Genomic DNA, 21,198 nt, shown 5'->3' with positions numbered 1-21,198 from the left:
ACACAGGCTTACCTTGTACAAATCCCCTTCCACGACTCCGCTCTCTCATTTATTAAAGGGAATCAGACATTAGGTCTGTATCACAAACAAAAGAGTAAGTCCACCCATCCAAAGTGTCAGTGTGATTTTTTGGTTTTAGCTACAATTTTACCTCAGTTCTGAGTGGAAACAAACAACCACCCTGACTGATATTAATTCTGAATCCGAATAAAAGTATAACTCGCTGAGGAATTAGCTTCCACAGCACTACTATGAAAAGGTTCAACATTGGTTCCTGCAGCCTAGTTTTGCAAAGTTGTTTTTTTTAATTATTTTTCTTGGTGAAGACAGTTACACATCTTGTAGATGTTCATCAAATGATATTTCCCACACCAAAGGTCCTTCACAAAGACAATCCCTATATTCTCCTATTAAAATAGGATGCTTTTACACTTTGCTGTGATTTTAAACAGAGTTTAAAACATTTTATATCATTTTAGACCATCCCACATAAAAAAACCAGTGGACTAAGGGTCTCCAAAGTCCTGTCAAGTGATCCCTGGCTCTTACTTACTGTAGAATAGTCCAGCTTCATTTTATCCAAAAGAAATGGAGTGGGAAGGGATGTAACCACGGCAGGAAGAAAGATAAAGAGTAGACAAGACAGCATTACACACTGGACCTGTATCCCATTCCCTCCTGTGACAAACTAAAAATATGTATGTAGTTTGCAAATGATCAAACATAACTAGATCTTTTTGTTTTAAATTTTTGGTGTGCCTTTTTTTGTTGTTTTTGGTTTTGGTTTGGTTTTTTTGTTTGGTTTAAAGGAGAAAAGCAAAGAGGAAGTTCAGAGTGTCGTGGAAGCCTAATAAGGCCATAGAATTCATGTCTATATACAGAGAAGGAATGAACAGATTTACACTCCTGATAGCCCTAGCATTTTTACCTTTCACAAGAATAAGGCAGCAACCACTCTATTCTTCCTCTGCACATCAGAATAAAACTAAAATAACTGGATCACCTGTCTAGAATATAGCCTTGATATGTATATGCCCAATGAAATAGGAATTAAAAAAAAATTAGGTGGATTTCCTTGAATGCCTGACAATGTTGCAGCAGAAAGTGCATTTGAGTAATGACCCAAAAATGTGTTTAGCCTATTTTCACTTCATGCAAATGCTATTTTTTTGTCTCACCCTTGGGAAGTTTACAGTAAGTAGTAAATCTTATCACATCACCACCTAGTCAACATAATCTATACTCCTCTGTTCCCTCAAAATATACTTTACTGCTTCAAAGAAATCCAAAAAGGCAAGTGCATGGCCCTTAAGAGGACTGCAGGAACATATTAACTTAATATGTGCAAGTTTATGTCAAAATATTGCCACTACTGGCTATAACTGGGCAGTTCACGAGTGCTCTGGTGCCACCAAAAGGTTTCAGTAAAGCTCCTGGAATACAGATTCAGGATGAGGGTGCAGTAACAAATAGACATCAGTCATTTCATGAAGATTTTAAATCAGAACAGCATATATTTTATCTTTTAAATAAAAAATGGCTTTGGTTTCCTAGTCAAGAGGGACAATAAAGCAGACTTGTCTTCACAAAGAGCATGATGCTAATCAAGTCAGTCTGTAGCACACACATCTATCTCTTGACCACCTTTAAGTTACCTTTAAAAAAGCAGCCTCCATGACTAAGTAGTTAATAAAAAGTTGTCCTGGAGAAAAACGCAGATGCTTTTCAACAGAGTATTAGAAGTTCTTGTAGTTTATGAAGCAGCTTTTTTCCCATTCTTCCAAGCAATGCATCTGATCCCATTGTCATTGGTGATGCTTTGTCTGACTGAAATCGATGGTTAACAAGGTTGGTTCACCACAAAGTTCAGCAGCAACACAGTCTAACTTTTCATCACACAGGTGGAAAAACTCTCAAAGTAAGTGAAAAATTTCTTAAAATACTCATGCAATTTCCATCAGACTGACACATATCACCCAATTAACAACCTTTTTTTTTCAAGAATAATAAATAAATTTAAAAATTGAAGTCCTTGAGTTAGAAACAAAGACATAATTTGGCTTCTCTTGTCTGTTCTGCTCTTCAATAACAGTCACAAAATCCTTAGACTCATGATATATTTATAAGACTCAAAACAGCCAACTGGTGGCTTCACAGGAACAAATAAGATTCCCATTCATTTAATTAATTAACATCCAGCACCACACCTATTATAGTCTCTAGTAAGCATCTCTGCATAGCTATGAATATCTAAATACTTTTTGAAAACTACACCAAGGTTCTCAGGAGTGTGTAGAAAGACATTCAGAATAGAATCATATAGAGATTATCCAAGTCCCACAGCCAGGAACACAAGTCACTAAATAGCTACAGCCAAATTCCCTTTGCTCAGATGGCCTTCAGCAGTTTGCATCCCTCAGCCTGATTCAAGTCCTTGTAACAGAGCTCACATTACAATATATTAAATAACTGCCAGGCAACTGAATACAATGGAGGTCACATAAGGAACAGAGTAGTCAAATAATGTAGTTTTCTGTCAATGGAGTATTTTCCCATGAATTACAAAGTTTTGGTACAGCAGGGTAAATTTTTAATAGTACACTAACTACAGAAAGCTCTCATTTCCAATAGCATTGTCAAAACACATCTTAAAGATGATTTAAGCTTTAGGTTTGCATAATTTGTTTGGTTTTTTTAAAACAATGCCTGCAGCACTTTCATTTGGGGGATTACTTCAACAGCCTATTCTTGTGTGGCTGACTTGTAATGTTTCAATGTGCGTGCAGAAGGATCAGTAGCTTTAACCCATCTTGGCATCCAGTAGTGGGGCAGCCAGCTGCTTCGCCCTGGGTAGTGCTTTTCAAAGATCTGGCGATAGTAGTAACTTTCTTTTGTTTTAGGAGGATTGAAAGGATATTTCTCCGCTGCCTTTTCCAGTAAAAGGTCATCAACCTACAGACACAAGCAAAATTCAAGTTAAAATGCAAATACATTTAACTTTTAAAGACACACAAGAATCCACCAACCACTAAATGCCCCCAGGTTTACAAAAAAAAAAAAAAATTCTATTCCAGAGGTAGAGGTTTGACAGGTCAAACCTTTGTCATACACTCCCTTGATCTTTATGAATATATAAGTCTATTTCCAGTGCTATTGATATTTCTATCTGCGTGACACATGAAGCCCATTTGTCTGGGTTACAACCACCTTTGTTAGTAAACTCATAAAAACTTCTTCCTACCCTTTCCTTTGCTGTGAAACAAGTGGAGAATCTTAAAGCAGTCACCTTGCCACGTAAGAGGCTGCCTAGGGTTTTTTTTCAACTTGGAGAACTGTTGACTCTGTATAACTAAGTTCTTAGAAACAAAAGACCTGTGATGTAGAGGCAAAGACACCTGCAGTTGCTAAGCTGGCTCTGAAAGGGAGCATGAATAGTTGCACCAGTTGAGGCAATTTCTAAAGCAACTTCCATTGCCAACAGGCTGTCTAACTTTTCACAGCCATGAAATAAATTTGCTCCTCCTACAACAGTACAGGCAGCACAACACTTGCCTGACCCAACTACTTTCTTGCTGATGGATATAGAGAAAGAAAATGGTATGGTGATAGGGCAGACAAGCACCCATCCACAGGCTTGATTACACATATTTCTGTGTAACAGAGCTTTGGTGTAAATAGGGCGTTATTCCTTTCTCTTGGGGATTAAACTACCCCTGTACTCCAGAGAGGATTACACTTTGTCCAGAGCCAAAATGCCCTAGAGTCTTCACATGTTAGCAATGCAAGCAGAGGCTTTAAAAAGCAAAATGGCTTAGCTAGGAACAGCTTTGAAAACCGAATGACGTAAATGAGAAAGTACATTATAAAGTCATTATGTTGTTACTCAGCAGCAGAGTAAGTTCATGCAAGTGCCATCAGCTGAAGCAGCTGCTTTGCCTGTAACCCAGAAATGGTGTTTGTCAACACACAATATGATTTGCAATGCAGACATTTAAATGATGTTCATTTCCTTACACAACCATTTCTGTTAGGCTCTCGCATTTCTTTGTACATAGCATTACAAATGCCTTTAACCAACTCAGATACCTAGAAGAGCATTGACTAAGGTTTATCTTGCTCCTTCACGTGAACTGGTATATACCCAGATTTATTCTGTCAACTAAGCATGTGAGCTGCCTCCCCTTGGCAACCATAACTAATACACTTAAGTGAGAAAGACCAAAAAAGAGTGGAATTGTACCTGTTGATCAATATAGTCCTGAAGAATAGAAAACCAGGATTTCTTTACTGATGCTATACCATCACTAAAAGCTTCTTTGGGTCTCCAGAGAATTTCTTTGGGAAGTAAATTGGAATCTTCAAAGGACAATCTTAAAAGGTATTTTTCAATTCCATTCTGTTTGCAGAACAAAACATGATGATGTCATGAGTCTCAGGAAGTGCAAAAATCTGGATTTAAACACTTATGAAACATTTCCTTTCAGAAGGTCTAGTCAGAAAAGGGTTCCAAGTAGTATAACAATCCAGCAAAATATTTAAGAGCATGCTTGACTTTGGGTAGAGCACTTAACCACTGAATTCAGCAATTTGGTCATGCTTAGAACACATATCAGTAAATTTGTACACTTACACTTGGGTCCAACCCTAGTTTTACATACCTTTGGAATTCGCAATTCTGCTGGTAGAGATAAATAATAAGAAGTAAAACGATGATCCAAAAATGGGACTCTCAGTTCAAGGCTAAACAGGGGGAATAAACAGAAAAGATACTGAACTAATCCCATAAGTCATCTACTTACAAATTCTATGACAGTCAAGCTTTTCCTGTCTTTCACATAACACCAGGTTTTCTGCTTTTACTTAGAAGAAATTTTTCTTGCGTAATTATGACTATCTGCATTTAATTCACCAATTTGGAAAGTTAAGTGTATGGCCCACGCAGATTAAAGACCATGATGATTTACAATGTCATACGCTGGGCAGCTTCTAGTACCCTGAATTTAAAGACTACAGTGCTGTAGGATTTGCAACAACCATTACGATATCTATGCAAAAAGGCATTAAAAAAATCCTCTTGCTCCCAGAGAACTAACAAGTCACTTAGATGTCAGTCACACATATTGTATCCTACTACCTCTTTATTATAGTCAGCTACCTGACTATACACACACTTTTCTCTTTTCAGTATGTTGTTTTAGTTCTTTATATGCATGCTGATAATCAGATTCAATATTCCTCTTAGTCTAAACCTCAAAAAACCCCAACGTCAAATACAACTTTGCTTTCCCTCCTCAACTCTGAATATTGGTATTTCTAATTCACTGCTTCTGTAAAGAACAGTACAGTCCCAGACAAAAAATATTTCCTGCATTGGTCGGCAAGAGTGAGCCCTATGGTCACAGACCAGACTAAATTTTACAGTGTGCTTTGCTGTTGTTGAAATTCCTTCAGGTTACATCTTAAATTTCACCTTGGTATACAAATTGTCAACAGTCTTTTCCTGCTACTCTAAGAATCAAAAGCTACTCTAAGCACATGCAATTAACTGAGAGGTACTGTAAGCAGTTGCAATTAGATTCAGTTTTATTCCTCCTCTACTTGCTCATCCAACAAAACTTTCTTTCATAAAACGTTGTCTGTGGCAATTGCAATAGCAAGTTTGTCTCACAGTGTTTAGAACAGAAATGTGACTGATAATTCCTCTGAAGACCAGATTTGCCTGCCCTCATATGCTGTGCTTCCTACCCTACAGGGACCCTGAGTGCCTGTGCGTACCTGGAACATTAGCAACGCCTGTCCTGCCAAAGTGGGTCATGTCTTCAGTTACATTAAGATACATCGCTTAATTACATTAAGATACATCGCTCAAGCAGAACATGGGGCGTGCCCCATTTGTTACTAGTATTCAGAAGACTGATGACAACCTTAGATTAGCTCAGACCTAGAGAGCAGGAGTAAAATTATCCTGCAGCACAATATTCTGAATCCTTAGTTATTCAGCCAACAGTTAACTGTTGTAATTTCCTCAGCGGCAGCAGAACTTTTAAGATCTTCTTGTGCTGTTAAATCCCATGAGTTCTCACCATCCAAGAGAGTATGTTTTACCCGTGTGCTGCAGTAGTTCTGTCTGCACGAAGTACATCAAACAGGTAGAGCTCCTTCAGAAGCCTCTCGCTCTCCTCTGCAGCTTCCTCGGGAGACGGTGCCTGAAACCAAACATATGCATGGAGCACACAGCTGGAAGACAGCTGCACTGAGGGAGCCATTGCTTGCTGTCCTGCATTTGGAGTGATCACAGAGTGATCTTAGAACTAGTAAAAACTACATACAAGAAGTAACAGTCTCAGGAATTGCTGAAGATTAAAAAAGTTACTTTTCAGGTGATCAAATCCCTTGGATTTTAAGCCAGCAAATATACAGTTGTGACAACTCTCAAACATCACACCTTGAAACCTCAGAGATGTTCTGCTGAACAAGAGAACAAGCAGCTCAAGGGCTTTCTGTATAGTGAATATATTTACCTTATGGAAATATATATATCCTTGTGTCAGCTCATCTGATCCTTCTCCTGAAAAAATTACCACGCTGTCTGTTTTCTTCCGAATATATTTGGAGACAAGATACATACCTTAAAAAGAAAGTATATTAAAGTACAGCTACATGTATGATGCTATACACAGCTAATAGTTTCAAATTTAGCGTTTTAGAAGTTTGTCTCCTACACTACTTTCTTCTGTAGCAAACTAATGATGTAAAATAAAATCTTGCTACTCAAAGTCATCATCAGCCATGCTAAGTGCTGCAGATAAATCTAAACTGTGTATTTACACTTAGCAAATATCAGAAAGATGTGCCTATTTGTGATCCTGGGAATGCTGAAGGATTCCATGGGAACACACAGAGGAGCTGTTTTGACTCACTTTGAAATTAAGCACGTGATTAATTCCAGTAGAGTGCTGAACAAACCCTTTAGCCTTAGGGAACAAAGCTACCAGCAAAAGTTGCTGTTTAAGTCTCTGCCACTGTGGGTTGAACTGGATAAAGCCCTTTTTAAAAAACTTTCATAAAGAATTATTTATTAAATAGAATTATTTCTTCGCCTCAATGCATCTTTCTGAACAATATGCTTTTATAACTAAAATATTACAAATCTAATGAAAAGGATCTAGTTCATTATTTCTCATACTATGCAGCAAATCACAAAGAAAAAATTACAAATAAAAAGTTGGGTTTAATTTTTAAAGAATTGCATTCAATATTTCACATTCCACAAATTCAGTATTTCATAAATCCTATCTTGGAGTAAATTCCACACAGGGAGCTCAGTTTTGAAAATTGTTGACTATTTGGCTTCATAACACTTTACAACATTTTAGGATGACACAAGATTAACTGGGTTAAATGTTGTAGCTTGCATGTTGTAGAATTGCATTCGATTAGTGTTTTGCACTCTAATCAGGCTGCCAATGCTTTGTAAAAAGTTGCTGATAACTTCCTTCACTTCTCAGAATCAAACATACATTATAAGAATCTGTGTTACTAAAGGGTGACAAGAAGTACTTCCCATTAGGTTAAAAATCATGCAAGGAAAGGGTAATCATAACTGTTCTGCTAACATTCAGTATCTCAGATAACTTATAAATTTCTCCCCTTTCTCCAAGGTTATTACTCATCAGAGCAGAAAACCTAATGTTTCTTCTTGTTCTTCATCTCAAAACTTCAGGAACAGTTTTTTGACAGTTGTTTTTTGCAGTCAGGGACTGCAAAACTAGTAACTGCTTTTGCCTCTGTGTGGCATCACAGATCAGACTGGGAAGCAGAACTTCAGTCACAGTTCCCAGGTTCTGTGTCAGCTAAGGAATCCAGTAGATGACCACATGGTTTTGCATAAAATTTTATGTGGGTGAAATAAACCAAAGATTACCATTAAAAAAATCTTACCAATTGAAGCTCTTATAGTTGTTATATCATAGGTTTCCAACGAGAAGATAACCTCTTCTATTGCCTGAATTCCCTCTTCAGTATTAAGTATTACTTCATGATGTTCACTGCCTATATGTGCTGCCACCTGTTTGTAAAAGGTTACAATAATGTATCCCTTTTCAACTAAAACATTTTATAAATATGCACTGTGTTTAAAACACACAAATTAAGCAAAAGCATCAGCTCCCTTCTGCTACAGTGACAATTATGACATTAGGCCAAGAAAAGATGTTACTTAGCAGCCACTCTGACTTGCAGTGGTACATTCAGCAGAGAGAACACAGTCTCCCTGATTACAGTGTTCAATCATGATTGCAACAGACCATCCAGATGCTTGCCAAAAACATAACCAAATCTGTAGAGGCTCTAAATACTCCAGATATTTGCTCTTAACAGAAAAAGCAGCTCACAAGTCATGACAGCCTGCATACTTAAGGGGTACCCCAGATGCCAAAGTTTGTATAAATAACTTAATTCAGAAAAGTGATGATTAACTTGCAATATTAATATATATACAAATGCCATAGTATAGGAACCATAGCATGGAGATCTACTCTAAAACTCAGAGGCAGAACTGAGACAAGTCCAAAGTACTGTCCTTTTGGCAACAGCATGAAAGTCTTCTGATTTCAAGAAAAGACAGATAAGGTTCAGTTGTCTCTTTTGTAAGATTAAACAGCAAATGTTATACTAAATGATTTACTGCAAACTGATTTACATCCTAGCAATAAATGAATATTCAGTGTTACTATTAATGCCATACCATGAAGTTAGAACCATTAATACACAGCTTAAGATACCTTTCTGGCAGCCAGTAAATCAGGACTGTTTTCCATTCCAATTGCAAAGGTTTGTAACGGATAATTGATGTTGATTTCTTTCATCAGTTTCAGAAGAACAGCTGCAACCAAGCTGGAATCTAAGCCCCCTGCCAACAAAACAAATTATTTGATTAGGTGTTTGAATGATGTTTTATTTCCCCCTTAAGAACACTGAATCTAGATATTGGAATCTTTTGAGTGGACCTCATTTTTAAGCTGTGTGAATATAAGGTACTTCTCACACAAATGTACATTTACCTCTGTTTAACAAGAGAATCAGGTAACTTCAGTAGAATGTCTTTAGTAACAGTTGTTATGTGGTGTCAGAAGCATCAGTGGAGATCCCTCTTTAAGATAACCAGAAAGTATAGCTGAACACACTGCACCACTGGAGAAAATGGCCCTTCTCAACTCTACCAAAATTGGATTTATTCTTCATTTCAAAACTGCTCCCTAGCCTCTTCTTGCGTAAACATTTGACAGGCTACTGACAGGACTGTGGAGGTTTTTTGTTTGTTTGAATTAAAAAGAATTAAGTAAAAAATCAGAATGCTTAGTGTAAGCATTTCCCAATAATTCTTTTTTTCCTCCTCTTTCTAGAGGACAGTGAAAAGATTTGAACAGTTTGGAAAACAAGTAAAAAAATAAAACCAATACTCTAATACAATAAAGCCAATGCTCTAATACAATAAAACCAGTACTCTAAGGGTCCACCTTCTTATTCTCATGAGCTAATTCTGCTAATCCTTGACTAGTTCTACTTGCTACTCCCCTTTGAAGTACTGAGCAAAACACAGTACATGTTTGCCCACATCTGCCTGCAGTTCTGACAAGCGTGAAGCAAAACCCTCTTCTCTTTGCTTCCTACAGTCTGCACATGTTTTTTCAGCTGAGTGCATTAGCATCAATTCCCACTCTGATCCACTTTGTGGGCATGCTATCTTGTAAAAAAAAAAAATCCTGTAGAAATTACATGCAGACCCTGAGAAAAGCAGAGTACAGAAAACAAACTGAGTGCTTAGGATGTGGAAATCGGGAAAATCAAAACCTGAGTTTCCACTGTGAAGTTGCAGAACTCCCTCTGTGATTGGAAACAGAAGCAATTCTCTAACTGTGATGTGCCAAGCATACTCAAAACTGTGAAGCACTGAGATACTCTGGTATTATGCCAGCACAGGCACTTAGTTTTGCTATACAGCTTTCTTTCTGCATGTGCATCTGAGGAGCTGCTGACTGCCTTCTAATTTGGTATCTGAAATCTGGGGTTTAAACAGGCTTTTTACTGAAATTTAGATCTCCCAGCTGTCCGTATGTTCCTGTTTAATTTACCTCCTTCCTACTTTTTATGATGCTGTAGCAGGGAAATGGTCCAACAGTATCTCCTGGTCAGTTTTCTCTCATTCAGATGCACATTTAATAGGGTTCATGACTAAAGAGTGTCATTACTGATGTTCAGTGAATGCACGAACAGCACAAACTCCAAGTAAAAAGTGCTACACAAACACAGGAAATAAGGTGTCAGTTCCATGGCTACAGAGCTTTAGCTCTGTAAAGTACCTCTGTGACACTGAACCACCGGATCACAACAGTGATCAGCTAAGTCAGTGAACAACTTCCTGTACCACATGCTATTACCTCATCTGCAAAAGAGTGCAGTAAATAATTTTGGTCCAGGTGGTCTCCTGTAATTTGGTAAATCAAGGGAGTTTAGGATGGAGACTATAGCAAAGGTGACAAGTAAGAATTTCAATTCCTCCTGCTAAATGAAACATGCCAAGCCTTTTTTTCTAGGCTCAATCTGTGCAAAGTGAACATAATAATTACATTTATCTTTTAGACACCAATGTAAGCATAAATCTCATGTATTTAAGAATATATTGAGTGATTTTTCAATAAGAATATATATATTTCCTCTTATTTAAAAATGGTGTCTCAACAAGCCAAGATCCCAGCCCAGAGTAAATTTTAAAAGCATAAGACTTTCAAGATACTTGTAAACTGGAGAACTTTATTCCAAACTAACAAGTTCTCTGTTGCCTGTTCTAAAAAGCAAATGAAGATAAAAAGCAAATGAAGATTCAGATCGCTTCACGTACATCACAGCTGAAGAGCCAATATACTTTCCTCTAACAAGCAGAGGATGGGCAAAAGAGAGAGAAGATACAAAATCACTGTGGTTCTTGTTACTTACCGGACAGAAGACAACCAATTCTTCTGTGAGCCATCAAACGTTTTCTAACAGCATTTTCAAATAGAATACGGATGTTGCTTTTCACCGTCTCAAGGTCAAAGCCTGCTCAAAAGCAAAAAGAGAAGGGGAAAAGTCCAAAAAGTGTTACTTAGACTTTAATGGATTATGCCAATTAGTAAACAAAGATATTTGTCTAAATCTCCACTTATAACAAAGGCATTCAAGTCCATCTTTGCACATGATGGCCTACAAGAACAATTCTAAAATCCCTACATTTTAAGAGTTCTTCCAAGTTTGTTCTTTTTTTTCTTAAATGGTACTTTTTTAAACCAATCAGTACAAATTTTATAGTCAAAGATTCTGATTTTTACACTTTTAGATCAGAATAAATAACAAAATCTTTGCTGTACTACCTGAAGGCAGAGCTTCCACTGTATCACACGCAACATGGAGCGGTTCATCTTTACAGCTATGAAATTTTACTAATTCCACTGATGCAACCTTGCCAGAGGGCTTTAAATCCAATACTTCATAATGACCCGGGAGAAACGGTTCCACTTTAGAACATAAGGATGTTGAATGCTTTAAGTTGATAAGTCCTACACATGAAATGGGAAAAAAGAAAAATGTCAACGTTTTTGACCTAGGATGGTGAAGTTATACCTCACACAACAGGCTCTGTACTAAAACTATATACAAATATTTTCTCCAGATCCTAAATCTGGTATTAAAAAATATCCTTTTGGGTCAGAGTCAGCCCTGGTTAGAGCATGACTCCGCTTTCTGGCATGATGCACACACAGGTTTGAGCTGTCTCAAGCTGAGGAAGACAGCAGAGCAAACAAACCATAAAGTTTTACTAATTGGCAAGTAGAAATTTATCCCTGTGAGCATTACGATCACTTTTCTAACTGACTACATGATGTCCAGGTCAAGGTGTAATACGTTTATGAGAATTCAAATGACAATTATGAACTGATTTTGCATTTAAAATTAAGTGTAGTCAAGCTAACAAGGGGGTTGAAATAAATCAGCATCACTGAAGTGATAACTTGACACTGATTTAGTGATTTCATAATTCATTGGTTCCAGACTGATCTACTCCACTGCTATCAAACACCAAGATTCAAACCTTATCTACATTCCTCTTGTGAAAGGGACCTGCTGGTGACCTGGATGCCCCTTGAGGAAGTCCTCGAAAGAGACACTGAATTGCTGTTAGAGAGGGACTGATAATTCACTATGATGGTTATAGGACACAGTCTCCAGAACATTCACTTCCCTTCTTTCTTCACAAGAAGCAGAGATGGTACAGCTCTTAGTACTAGTATATAATACTACTATTAGAGGAGTCAACCTACACTGCAGTCTGATAATAAAATAGATACACAGTAAATGGGAGAGACACAAGCAATCCTGAAAGTAAATTTTAGCCAAAGTGCATTTTAGGCAATGAACTCCCTTTTGACACTGTTCAGATTTGTTTATGAAAGTGCCAAGATTATTTTAAAAAAGAGAGCAGTGGATGTGTCCTCTCAAGGGAAAAAACTGACACCAAGTAAAGTAAGTTATACTGGAAAATTACCCAATGCTGCAGGTAATTTCAGTAAGGTTTCAAAATTATGGCTTTTACAGATTAGCAGTTCTTGTGGCATTATTTCACAGTTCATTATAGAACACCAGGAACAAAGTCGAATACATTTTACTGTAGCATAAATCTAGTGTAACTATATAGACTGCATTTAACTTTGGGGTAACATAAAAAAAAGTCTTGATTTCAATACTGCTATGATTCACAGAATTCTAAAATTAAATAAACAAATTATTTTAGAGATATTAAGGACAATTAAACATCTTGGAGGTTTTTGTTTTAATGATGTGTAGTTCTTATACTACTAAATATAGTTCATATATTACTGAACATACAGTTCATTTTCTCTTCACACTTAGAAAAAAAGCCTGACAAAGAAGTTTGTCTCCAATACCAATACCTAAGATTATTTAGGCACTAAGCACAACTAGTTTTACCTTTTGCCTCAGAACAGACACCCAAAAATCCATCATCAGTCAGCACCTTAAACAGTGGTCTGACTCCATAGGTATCTCTCGCCAGAAACACTTTTCTGTTTGCAGTGTCCAGAAGGATAAAAGCAAATACACCATCTAGCATGGACGCCGTTTGTTCTATTCCTCCTCTGTTGTAAAGATGAAGGATAACCTCACCATCCACTAATGTTTGATATTCAAATCCAAACTGCTTCTGCAGCTAAGAAAAAAGATAAAGAAAAACACGAATAAGCATTTGCAAACACTGACTGCTTACTAACTGAAAAAGTAACACCATTCATGTAATTGTTTAATAAGAAAACTAATTTTTGTGTAAAATCACACTTTAAAAAGTTATACAAGTATTTCCACCAAAGAAGGAAATTATACTTTGGTGTTCCAAGTTGTATTGGGTTTGCATGGCCAGGTTTTGGTAGCAGGGGAGCTACAGGGGACGGCTTCTGTGAGAAGCTGCCAGAAGCTTAACCCATGTCCAGCAGAGACAATGCCAGCCAGGTCCATGACGCACCCACCGCTGGCCAAGGCTGAGCCAGTCAGGAATGATGGTAATGCCTCTGTGACAATGTATTTAAGAAGAAATAAAAAAGTTATTGTGCAGATGAAATTGTGGCCAGGGAAGAGTGGAGTGAGAATATGTGAGAGGAACAATTCTGCAGACACCAAGGTCAGTGAACGAGGGGGAGGAGGTGCTCCAGGTGCCAGAGCTGAGGTTCCCCTGCAGGCCACGGTGCAGCCCATGGTGAAGCAGCTGTGCCCCTGAAGCCCAAGGACATCCAGAGGAGCGCAGAGATCCACCTGCAGCCCACGGAGGAGACCCACGCCAGAGCAGGTGGACACCTGAAAGAGGTTGTGACTCCACAGGAGGCCCATGATGGAGCAGCATCCTGGCAGGGACCTGCTGACCTGCAGAAAGGGGAGCCCATGCTGGAACAGGTTTCCTGGTAGAACTTGGGGCCCTGTGGGGGACCAGTGCTGGAGCAGCCTGTGCCTGAAGGAATGCACCCTCGTGGAAAAATGACCTGTGCTAGAGCAGTTCGTGGAGAAGTGCTGCTGTGGGATGGATTCACACTGGAGAATTTCATGGAGGACTGTCTACCATGCAAGCAACCCCATGCTGGAGCAGGGAAAGGAATCTTCTCCTTGAGCAGCTGCAGGAACTGTGATGAACTGACCATAACCTCCACTCCCCATCTCCCTACATCATAGGAGGAGAGGAGGTACAGCTTGAGAAGGAGATAGGGGTGAGGGGAAGGTTTCTTTTCTAAGACTTATTTTACTTCTCATTATCCTGCTCTGATTTTGTTGGCAATAAATTCAATTAATATCCCCAAGCTGAGTCTGTTTTGACAGTAATTGGTGAGTGATCTCTCCCAGTCCTTATCTCAACTCGTGAACCTTTCACTATATTTTCTCTTCCCTGTCCACTTGTGAGGGTGAGTGATAGATTGGCTTCGGTGGATGCCTGGCATCCAGTGAGGGTAAACCCACTACAAAAGTATTATCCAGGATGACCTCTTAGGCAATGAGACTGACTCTGCAGTCTTAAGCAATTGACATTATGGCAAGTTTTCAGGGATACAGTTCTATCTGAGGACGTGAAACTGCAAACCCATGAACCCAGTCTTCAGAAGCACCAGCCAGCCACTGTCTCAAAAAGAAAAAAAATACAACTCTAAACACACACACACTTGCAACATCTCTGCAGGGTCAAGTATTTCGGAAAGAAACTTTGGTTTACTTATGCAGTCACTGCAATTCCTCAGTGGTTTTTTTATGCACAGAGAATGTCCTTCTGCCTGATCTTCCTCCATTCCTCAAACCAGCCTTTTCACTCTGCCTGTGCAGATGGACTGGGGGAGGAAGAAATTAGTTGTCAGACTTAGGTCAGTCCAAATATTCTTCATGTTCTTGTGGTGCTACTCTAAAAGTCCTTTCAATACGTACAAGACAGAGAGAAAGAGAGATATAACACTATATATATATATATATAACACAATATAACACTAACAAGACAAGAAACCCCACAAAACCAATACTGTAGCATTTTAACTAAAGTTCTTTGGTTTTAATTGTTATTTATGGGGCAGTCTTAGGTCAAATTGAGTCAATATTAAAATAACTAAGTCATTGCCCTAAACAAGACACTTTTTTCTCCAATGATGCTTTTCTAGGATGCTTTCTGCCACAAGCTTGAAAGTAAAATCACATTATAAAAAAGAAGATGCATAATGTAGTGACAATGACCAAACAAATTCCTGCAGATGGCAATGCAAGTTTTGCATAATTAAGGTCTGTTTGAGACTGTGTGTAGCATGATTGAGAGTAAATCTTATTGCTTTCAACAGCAGAAAAGCCACAATGCAAAACATTGCAAGTATTACAGACTGTTGGTACAATACATTTCACATCTACTGCAGGGCAAAGTTTATCTCATCCTTCAAACAGCCAGATACTTGAAGACTGGGAAAAAAGATAAAATCTCCTGCCTATTCAGTCAAATTCCCAATGACCTGCATTTCTGTATTAAAACAGAATGACACTACTGATGTCACTGACATGACTAACAGGATCCTGATCACATTCAAAAAAAACTGTGATGTTAGAAATACCGTGACATCTCAGATTATTCATACATTTCTGATACTACCACACTTGGTACGTGATACACTTTACACGTTCATTCAGCATGATTCAGAATCGAGACACAATTTTAAGCTGCTTTATACATCAAATTTGGATTATCTGAATCATCTTCCCAAGTAACACAGGCAGCATGGACATCTCAGCATGGGGACTAAGGCCCACTGACAATGTTTAGTCCATCAGGGATATTCAGACACTTTAGGAAGTAAGTAGAGTTGCTGCTAGTTTTGTGGCTAAGAGACTTACTTAGGTGGCTCTTAACCCCACAAAGAATCTGACTTCTGCTGCAGACACCTAAGGACTTTAGTGGCATAGTGGAAACATCTCCTTAATGTTTATTGCATAAGCATGCATACTATACATTAATGTATTTTAAGTGACATATCCCACCTAGATTAATATGCAATAATGAAAATGCAATACCAAACAACTTGGAGTTTGACAACCCAAAATACTGAAGATCAAGACAGTCTAAAAGCGTTTGCATTATGAAGAGAAAAGGGGAGAAAGAAGTTTGAAGTTCCCCTACCCAAGAGATAAGGAAGAATGCATCTTTATTTAAAATTGATCAAACCTGAACATACAAATACTTATTGCCCTTCTTTTCAATTAAAAAGTGATTTTTCAGTATTAAAGACTAAGTATGTTACTAAGCCACAAGATTTCCAGCTCATCATTAGTCCTTTACCAACTTTAATTTTTATCTGATATTCTAGTCTACCATGTTTCAAAGATTTTCTGAATATCCACTAATTTTTAAATGAAAAAAAAAATAAAATAAAAAAACCCCAAAATAAAAAAAAAAGCAATGTCATCCATACAACGCTTACTTGTTTGAAATTGTAGATTTCTCCATTGTAACACAGCCACAGATATGGGAATTTCTTCACCCGGATAGGCTGCATACCATATAGCTGATCAACAACTGCAAGGCGGTGGAAACCAAAGCAACAGTTGGTGAAACCATTGACGTTCTCAAAACGAAATGCATCGGGACCTCTGTGTGCTATCTTCATGGCACTGAGGCACTGGACAGAAAGGCATTCATCGCTGCCAAACAGGGCCCAGATCCCGCACATCGTGAGGCTGTTGTTCTACGCGCAAGTGGAGAACCTGTTCAAAAAAGACATGGACATTATAAGCAAGAGCTGACAGTCTGTATTGAGTCTGCCTGACAGGGAGCTCATTTTCCCCTCAGTAGCCCTCACAGTGCTGTGTTTTGTACTGGTATCTAGAGGTGATGGCATCACACCAGGGTTTTGGCTACTGCTGAGCAGTGCTCCCACAGCATCAGTGCTCTCCAACATTCCTCCTCACCAGTAGGCTGGAGGCAGGCAAGATCTTGGAATCATAGGCAGGTAACATAGCCAGGAAAGCTGACACATGGTCCAAAGGGATAATCCTTTTCATATGATGTCTGCTCAGATAAAAAAAACTATGGAAAAGGAGAAGGAAGGGGGGTATTCGTTATTTATGACATTTATCACATTTCCTTCTAGAGCAACCACTTCAGCACCACATACTGAAGCCTTGCTTCCTAGGAAGTGGATAGATGTCGCTTGCTGACAGGAAGAACAAAATCTTTGGGGTTTTTCTTCTGTTTGTTTATGACTTTCATTTTTGCTTTAGTAAACTGCCTTTATCTCGACCCATGAGGTTGTGTTGGGCTTTTTTCATCATATTTTCTTCCCCCTCCCACCCCACCCTGCTGAAGAGAGGAGTGATAGAGTGGCTTGGTGAGCATCTGGCATCCAGCCAAGGTCAACCCACTACATACCTACAAAACACAGATGACAAATATAGGCTATTAATGGCTTAACTGCTGAGACGACTGATCAAGAGAATAGCAGACTTTACTAACTAAGTAAAACCTAGCTTGCCCACAGTGTGATAAGCAAACTTTGGACAGCAAGAAATTAGGTTTAATTTTTACCTTTAGATACAGCAAGGTTGTCTATGATTTTTTTTCATAGAGCACAAATAGAACAAATAATTACTGCGAATATAGTATTATCTCTTGAAGTAACATCGCCTCAGCAGATACATTAATGGTCCTTTCAGTTTCTTGCCTTTACACACAAAGGAGGGGTTATAACAAGGGTAGAGAGAGGATTTTTCGAGACCTTTAGTGATAGGATAAGGGGCAATGGTTTCAACCCAAAAGAGGATGAGTTTAGACTGGAGTTCCCCAGCCGCGTGGTAGGCCCAGATGGGAAAGATGTGAAGGGAGCAATTGTTGTTGCAGTGCCGTGCTTGCCCCGGCATGCCTTTTGCAGCCCTGGTGTCGCTGGAAATACACACAGGCCTCGTAGCTCTCAGAGTAACAGCAGAGGTCTCTGACAGTAGATGATGGGCTGCAGCTGGGCACCTCCAGATCAAGTGATGTTGCTGGAGATCTCAGCCCTCAGGGTTCAGGGAGCCACAAAACCTGCAGCTGCAGGGACTCTGGGGCTGCAAAAGGCGTGCCAATGCGAGCACTGCACTGCCACACTGCTCCCTCCACAACCTTCCCATACGAACAAGCGATGGCGCTGCGCACCTCAGCCCCAGCACATGGAGCTGGGTTCTCCCACCAGCTGGAGCGTCCTCCCGGGAGCGCACGGTCTCCGTGCGACCGCGGTTACCGAGGGCGGGTTCCCTCGGCGCACGCTGCTGCCCCGGGCTCCCTGGGCACGGCCACCCCTCCCTCCGGCGGCTGCCGCTCCCCGGGCCCGCCGCCCCCGCCCGCCGGGCCCCGCCGCCGCTCCCCTGCAGGCCGCTCCGTGCGGCTCCGCTCGGCCCCCGGCCGGCCCTGCCCGGTACAGCCCCACGGCCCGGAGCCTCACCCGCTCCGCTGCCTCACCCGCTCCGCTGCCTCACCCGCTCCGCTGCCTCACCCGCTGCCGGCCGCCGTCGCACGGAGACCCGCCGTCCGCGCCGCGCCAGGGGATGGAAGAGGCGGCTCCCGCCAGCTCCTCCCCCGCCGCCAGCTGCTGTTGAAACACGCCGCGAAGTTTCATCATGTGCCTCCCTGCCCTGCCCTTCCGCCTTTTTCCTGCCCGCAGGGCCGGCGAGGCGGAGGGAAGCACGGCCGGGGCCCGCACGCACATCATCTGCATCTGCATCCGCACGCGCATCTGTATCCGTATCCGCACGCACATCTGTATCCGTATCCGCACGCACATCTGTATCCGTGTCCACACCGCACCCGCATCCGCACTCGCACCCGCACAGCGGCCCTTCCCGGCGGCCCCGGCTCGGGCTGCCCCGCGGCAGAGCGGGAGCTCGACAGGCCGAGCTGTCCTGTCTCTGGCTCCTTCCCCGGAGCGCTGAGAAGAAAAGCGTGCACCAGCAGCGTTGCTGGGCGCACTGGGCATCGCTGGGCTCATGAGGGCGACCTGGAGCCATCAGAAATACTGTCTCTGCAGATCTTGTGTAGCTTCTGTGGTGTCCAGTGGAACACCTGTATTGCCTTAAAGCCACTTTATTTGGTTTGGGAGACGGAGTGCGTGCAAAGCAGACACCTCCGGAAGCGTTTGCTGAGGATGTATGATTTAGCTGTGCAAAACTCAGTTCTGAATCATAGACACGATGGGTAAAATGGGATTCTGAACTCCATTATTGGACAGTTTTGCCTGTTTGCCTTTGAGAGTGCTAAAGTAAATGAAATTCAGCTCTGAAGACTAGGATGCAAAGTGCTAAATACAGCCTCTAATTCTCCATGCATACTTCAAGAGAGCCATTAGTAATTTGCATGCAGTATGTTTTCATAGCTAGTTTTAATGGACTTAGTGTAAAACTGCAGTGCTGTGCATAAAGTTCTTCAGGTCATGCAGACTGCCAGCAGTAAGTGTGGTCTGTGTGTAGAATTTTAAAAGGACTTTTAAGAAGCCATTAAAAGGATATTTTTAGGCTTTATAAAGAAAAAGTGTTGAAGTATCCTGTGCATGAGAAGTAGAATCCAGTGCTAATCAGGAATAGATGTAGGATAGTTGTGTTCAGCAGAGCCTCACCTGAACACAGGACTGGCCTTGGTAGAGGCCATATGTGTAATTCTCAGAGCTGTGCACTGCCTGGAAGAGCAGTGCAATGGCACGTGGAGTCACTGTGCATAGAAGAGTAGTGGTTGTGCTGGAGAACACCTTATATCTTAGTGTTCTGATTTTTTTTCCCCATATATCTAAATGTCACTCTGCATTTTGAAAAGATACAAGAAATACTGGACAAATGTACTGTCCTAGGTTGTTTGGGGTGTTTGTATGTTTATTTGTTTGCCAGAGACTTTTGTAAATTGCTATTCTTTACATCTCCTTTTCTCTGCAAAGGAAAGATTTATGGATGGGTCAGATTAGGTTTAAGTTGTTGCCTGGGTATTTTCATTCAATGAGCAATTTGTAGTTCATAACTAGATCTCATACAGTGCTTTAAGACAGTAAGTCACAAAACATTTGCTAAAATAAAATATTTTCATGGAGAAACTGAAGCAGGGACAGTGAGAAGAAAGTGGCCCAGTAAGGCTGGGCAGGTACAGCCAGGGAAAGAGCAACACCTCCCAGGTCCTCATTAATGTCTGCATCATTAGGGCACATTGGGTAACAGTCACATATTTATCCTCCCTTTTACTTCCACTTCTAAAAACTGGGGATAGCTACATTTCACTATGCCTTACATGTTAAATTCCCTATTTTAATGGCGTCGGTGGTGTTATATATGAGACTAATGGTAGAAATACTGCATATAATCTGCTTTTAAACACTGGCAATGTTACTGTTTTGTAGTTACAATGGTGCAAGTAATAACTGGTATGTCCTTGGCCTTTTCTGGCCTCTTCTCTACTATTGTCAAGTAGCCCATTACAGTCTGTTTACATTGTGTTGTTTTTCAATATCCAGTCTTTTCTTTCAGCATATCTGCAGACAGCACTAGATGTAATTACACCCCAGTCTCACACCTCTGTGTTTCTCAAGTCACATGAGAAACCCTCTGGGTTTTTTCATTCCTGCAGACATTATTATGTGTAATAGCTTCACTGAAGCATTGTCTTCTCCAATCTACCCCTTTAAAGCTGATTTTTCCCTCCATTTTTGTTGAGAGGAATTTAAATTGATGCTAGATGGGTGGAGAGAACAGGTTTCAATGTAAATATTGGGTGCCATTAGTAGCCAGGATACTTTCCACTTTGTGATATCATTTGTTTAGTATCTGAGAGTAACCACTTGGCCACAGACTAAAGCCATTTAAGAGTGGTTGAAAAACCCTGTAAGAAAGTTACTGATTAATTAGTTAGAAAGTGCTTGCATTAGTTTTGTTTCTAATCAGCTGAAATGAAAGGCTAAGAGGTTTCTCTGCAAGCAACAGGTAAATGAGTAAATTCAAGGTCCATAATGTAGAAAAAATTGGTGCAGCCTCGTGACTTACACTGAGCTGGCCTCTGTCAGCTCAGTTCTCAGTTGAACATTGCTCATTAATGAATTGATGAAGTCTGTGCTCCTCATTTTTTCCCAGGTCATTATG

General features: G+C 40.2%; 1 protein-coding gene across 4 annotated transcripts; it reads right to left on the bottom strand.

The window, feature by feature from the left end:
• Positions 1-981: 981 nt before the first annotated feature.
• ASNS (asparagine synthetase (glutamine-hydrolyzing)) lies at positions 982-18,757 on the bottom strand. Of its 4 annotated transcripts, none has more exons than XM_050327360.1 (12): positions 18,582-18,757; positions 16,536-16,818; positions 13,024-13,261; positions 11,409-11,594; positions 10,996-11,097; positions 8,784-8,911; positions 7,942-8,068; positions 6,522-6,628; positions 6,106-6,206; positions 4,659-4,740; positions 4,241-4,396; positions 982-2,952 (listed from the first exon to the last, which is right to left on the bottom strand). In XM_050327360.1, the coding sequence occupies exons 2-12, from the start codon at positions 16,782-16,784 to the stop codon at positions 2,743-2,745; spliced, it is 1,686 nt and encodes a 561-aa protein (XP_050183317.1). In that variant the 5' UTR covers positions 16,785-16,818; positions 18,582-18,757; the 3' UTR covers positions 982-2,742. The 4 variants fall into 4 exon arrangements, with proteins under 4 accessions (XP_050183317.1, XP_050183299.1, XP_050183307.1 ...); XM_050327342.1 differs by having other exon boundaries at positions 18,531-18,678; XM_050327350.1 differs by having other exon boundaries at positions 18,548-18,664.
• Between the last annotated feature and the right edge of the window lie 2,441 nt (positions 18,758-21,198).

This window comes from Myiozetetes cayanensis, unplaced genomic scaffold (assembly GCF_022539395.1).
Source record: "Myiozetetes cayanensis isolate MyiCay16 unplaced genomic scaffold, myiCay2020 scf1, whole genome shotgun sequence".
In the NCBI taxonomy this organism is placed as follows: Eukaryota; Metazoa; Chordata; class Aves; order Passeriformes; family Tyrannidae; genus Myiozetetes; species Myiozetetes cayanensis.
The sequence above is the reverse complement of the archived record's forward strand: the minus strand, read 5'-3'. Positions and strand labels throughout refer to the sequence as shown.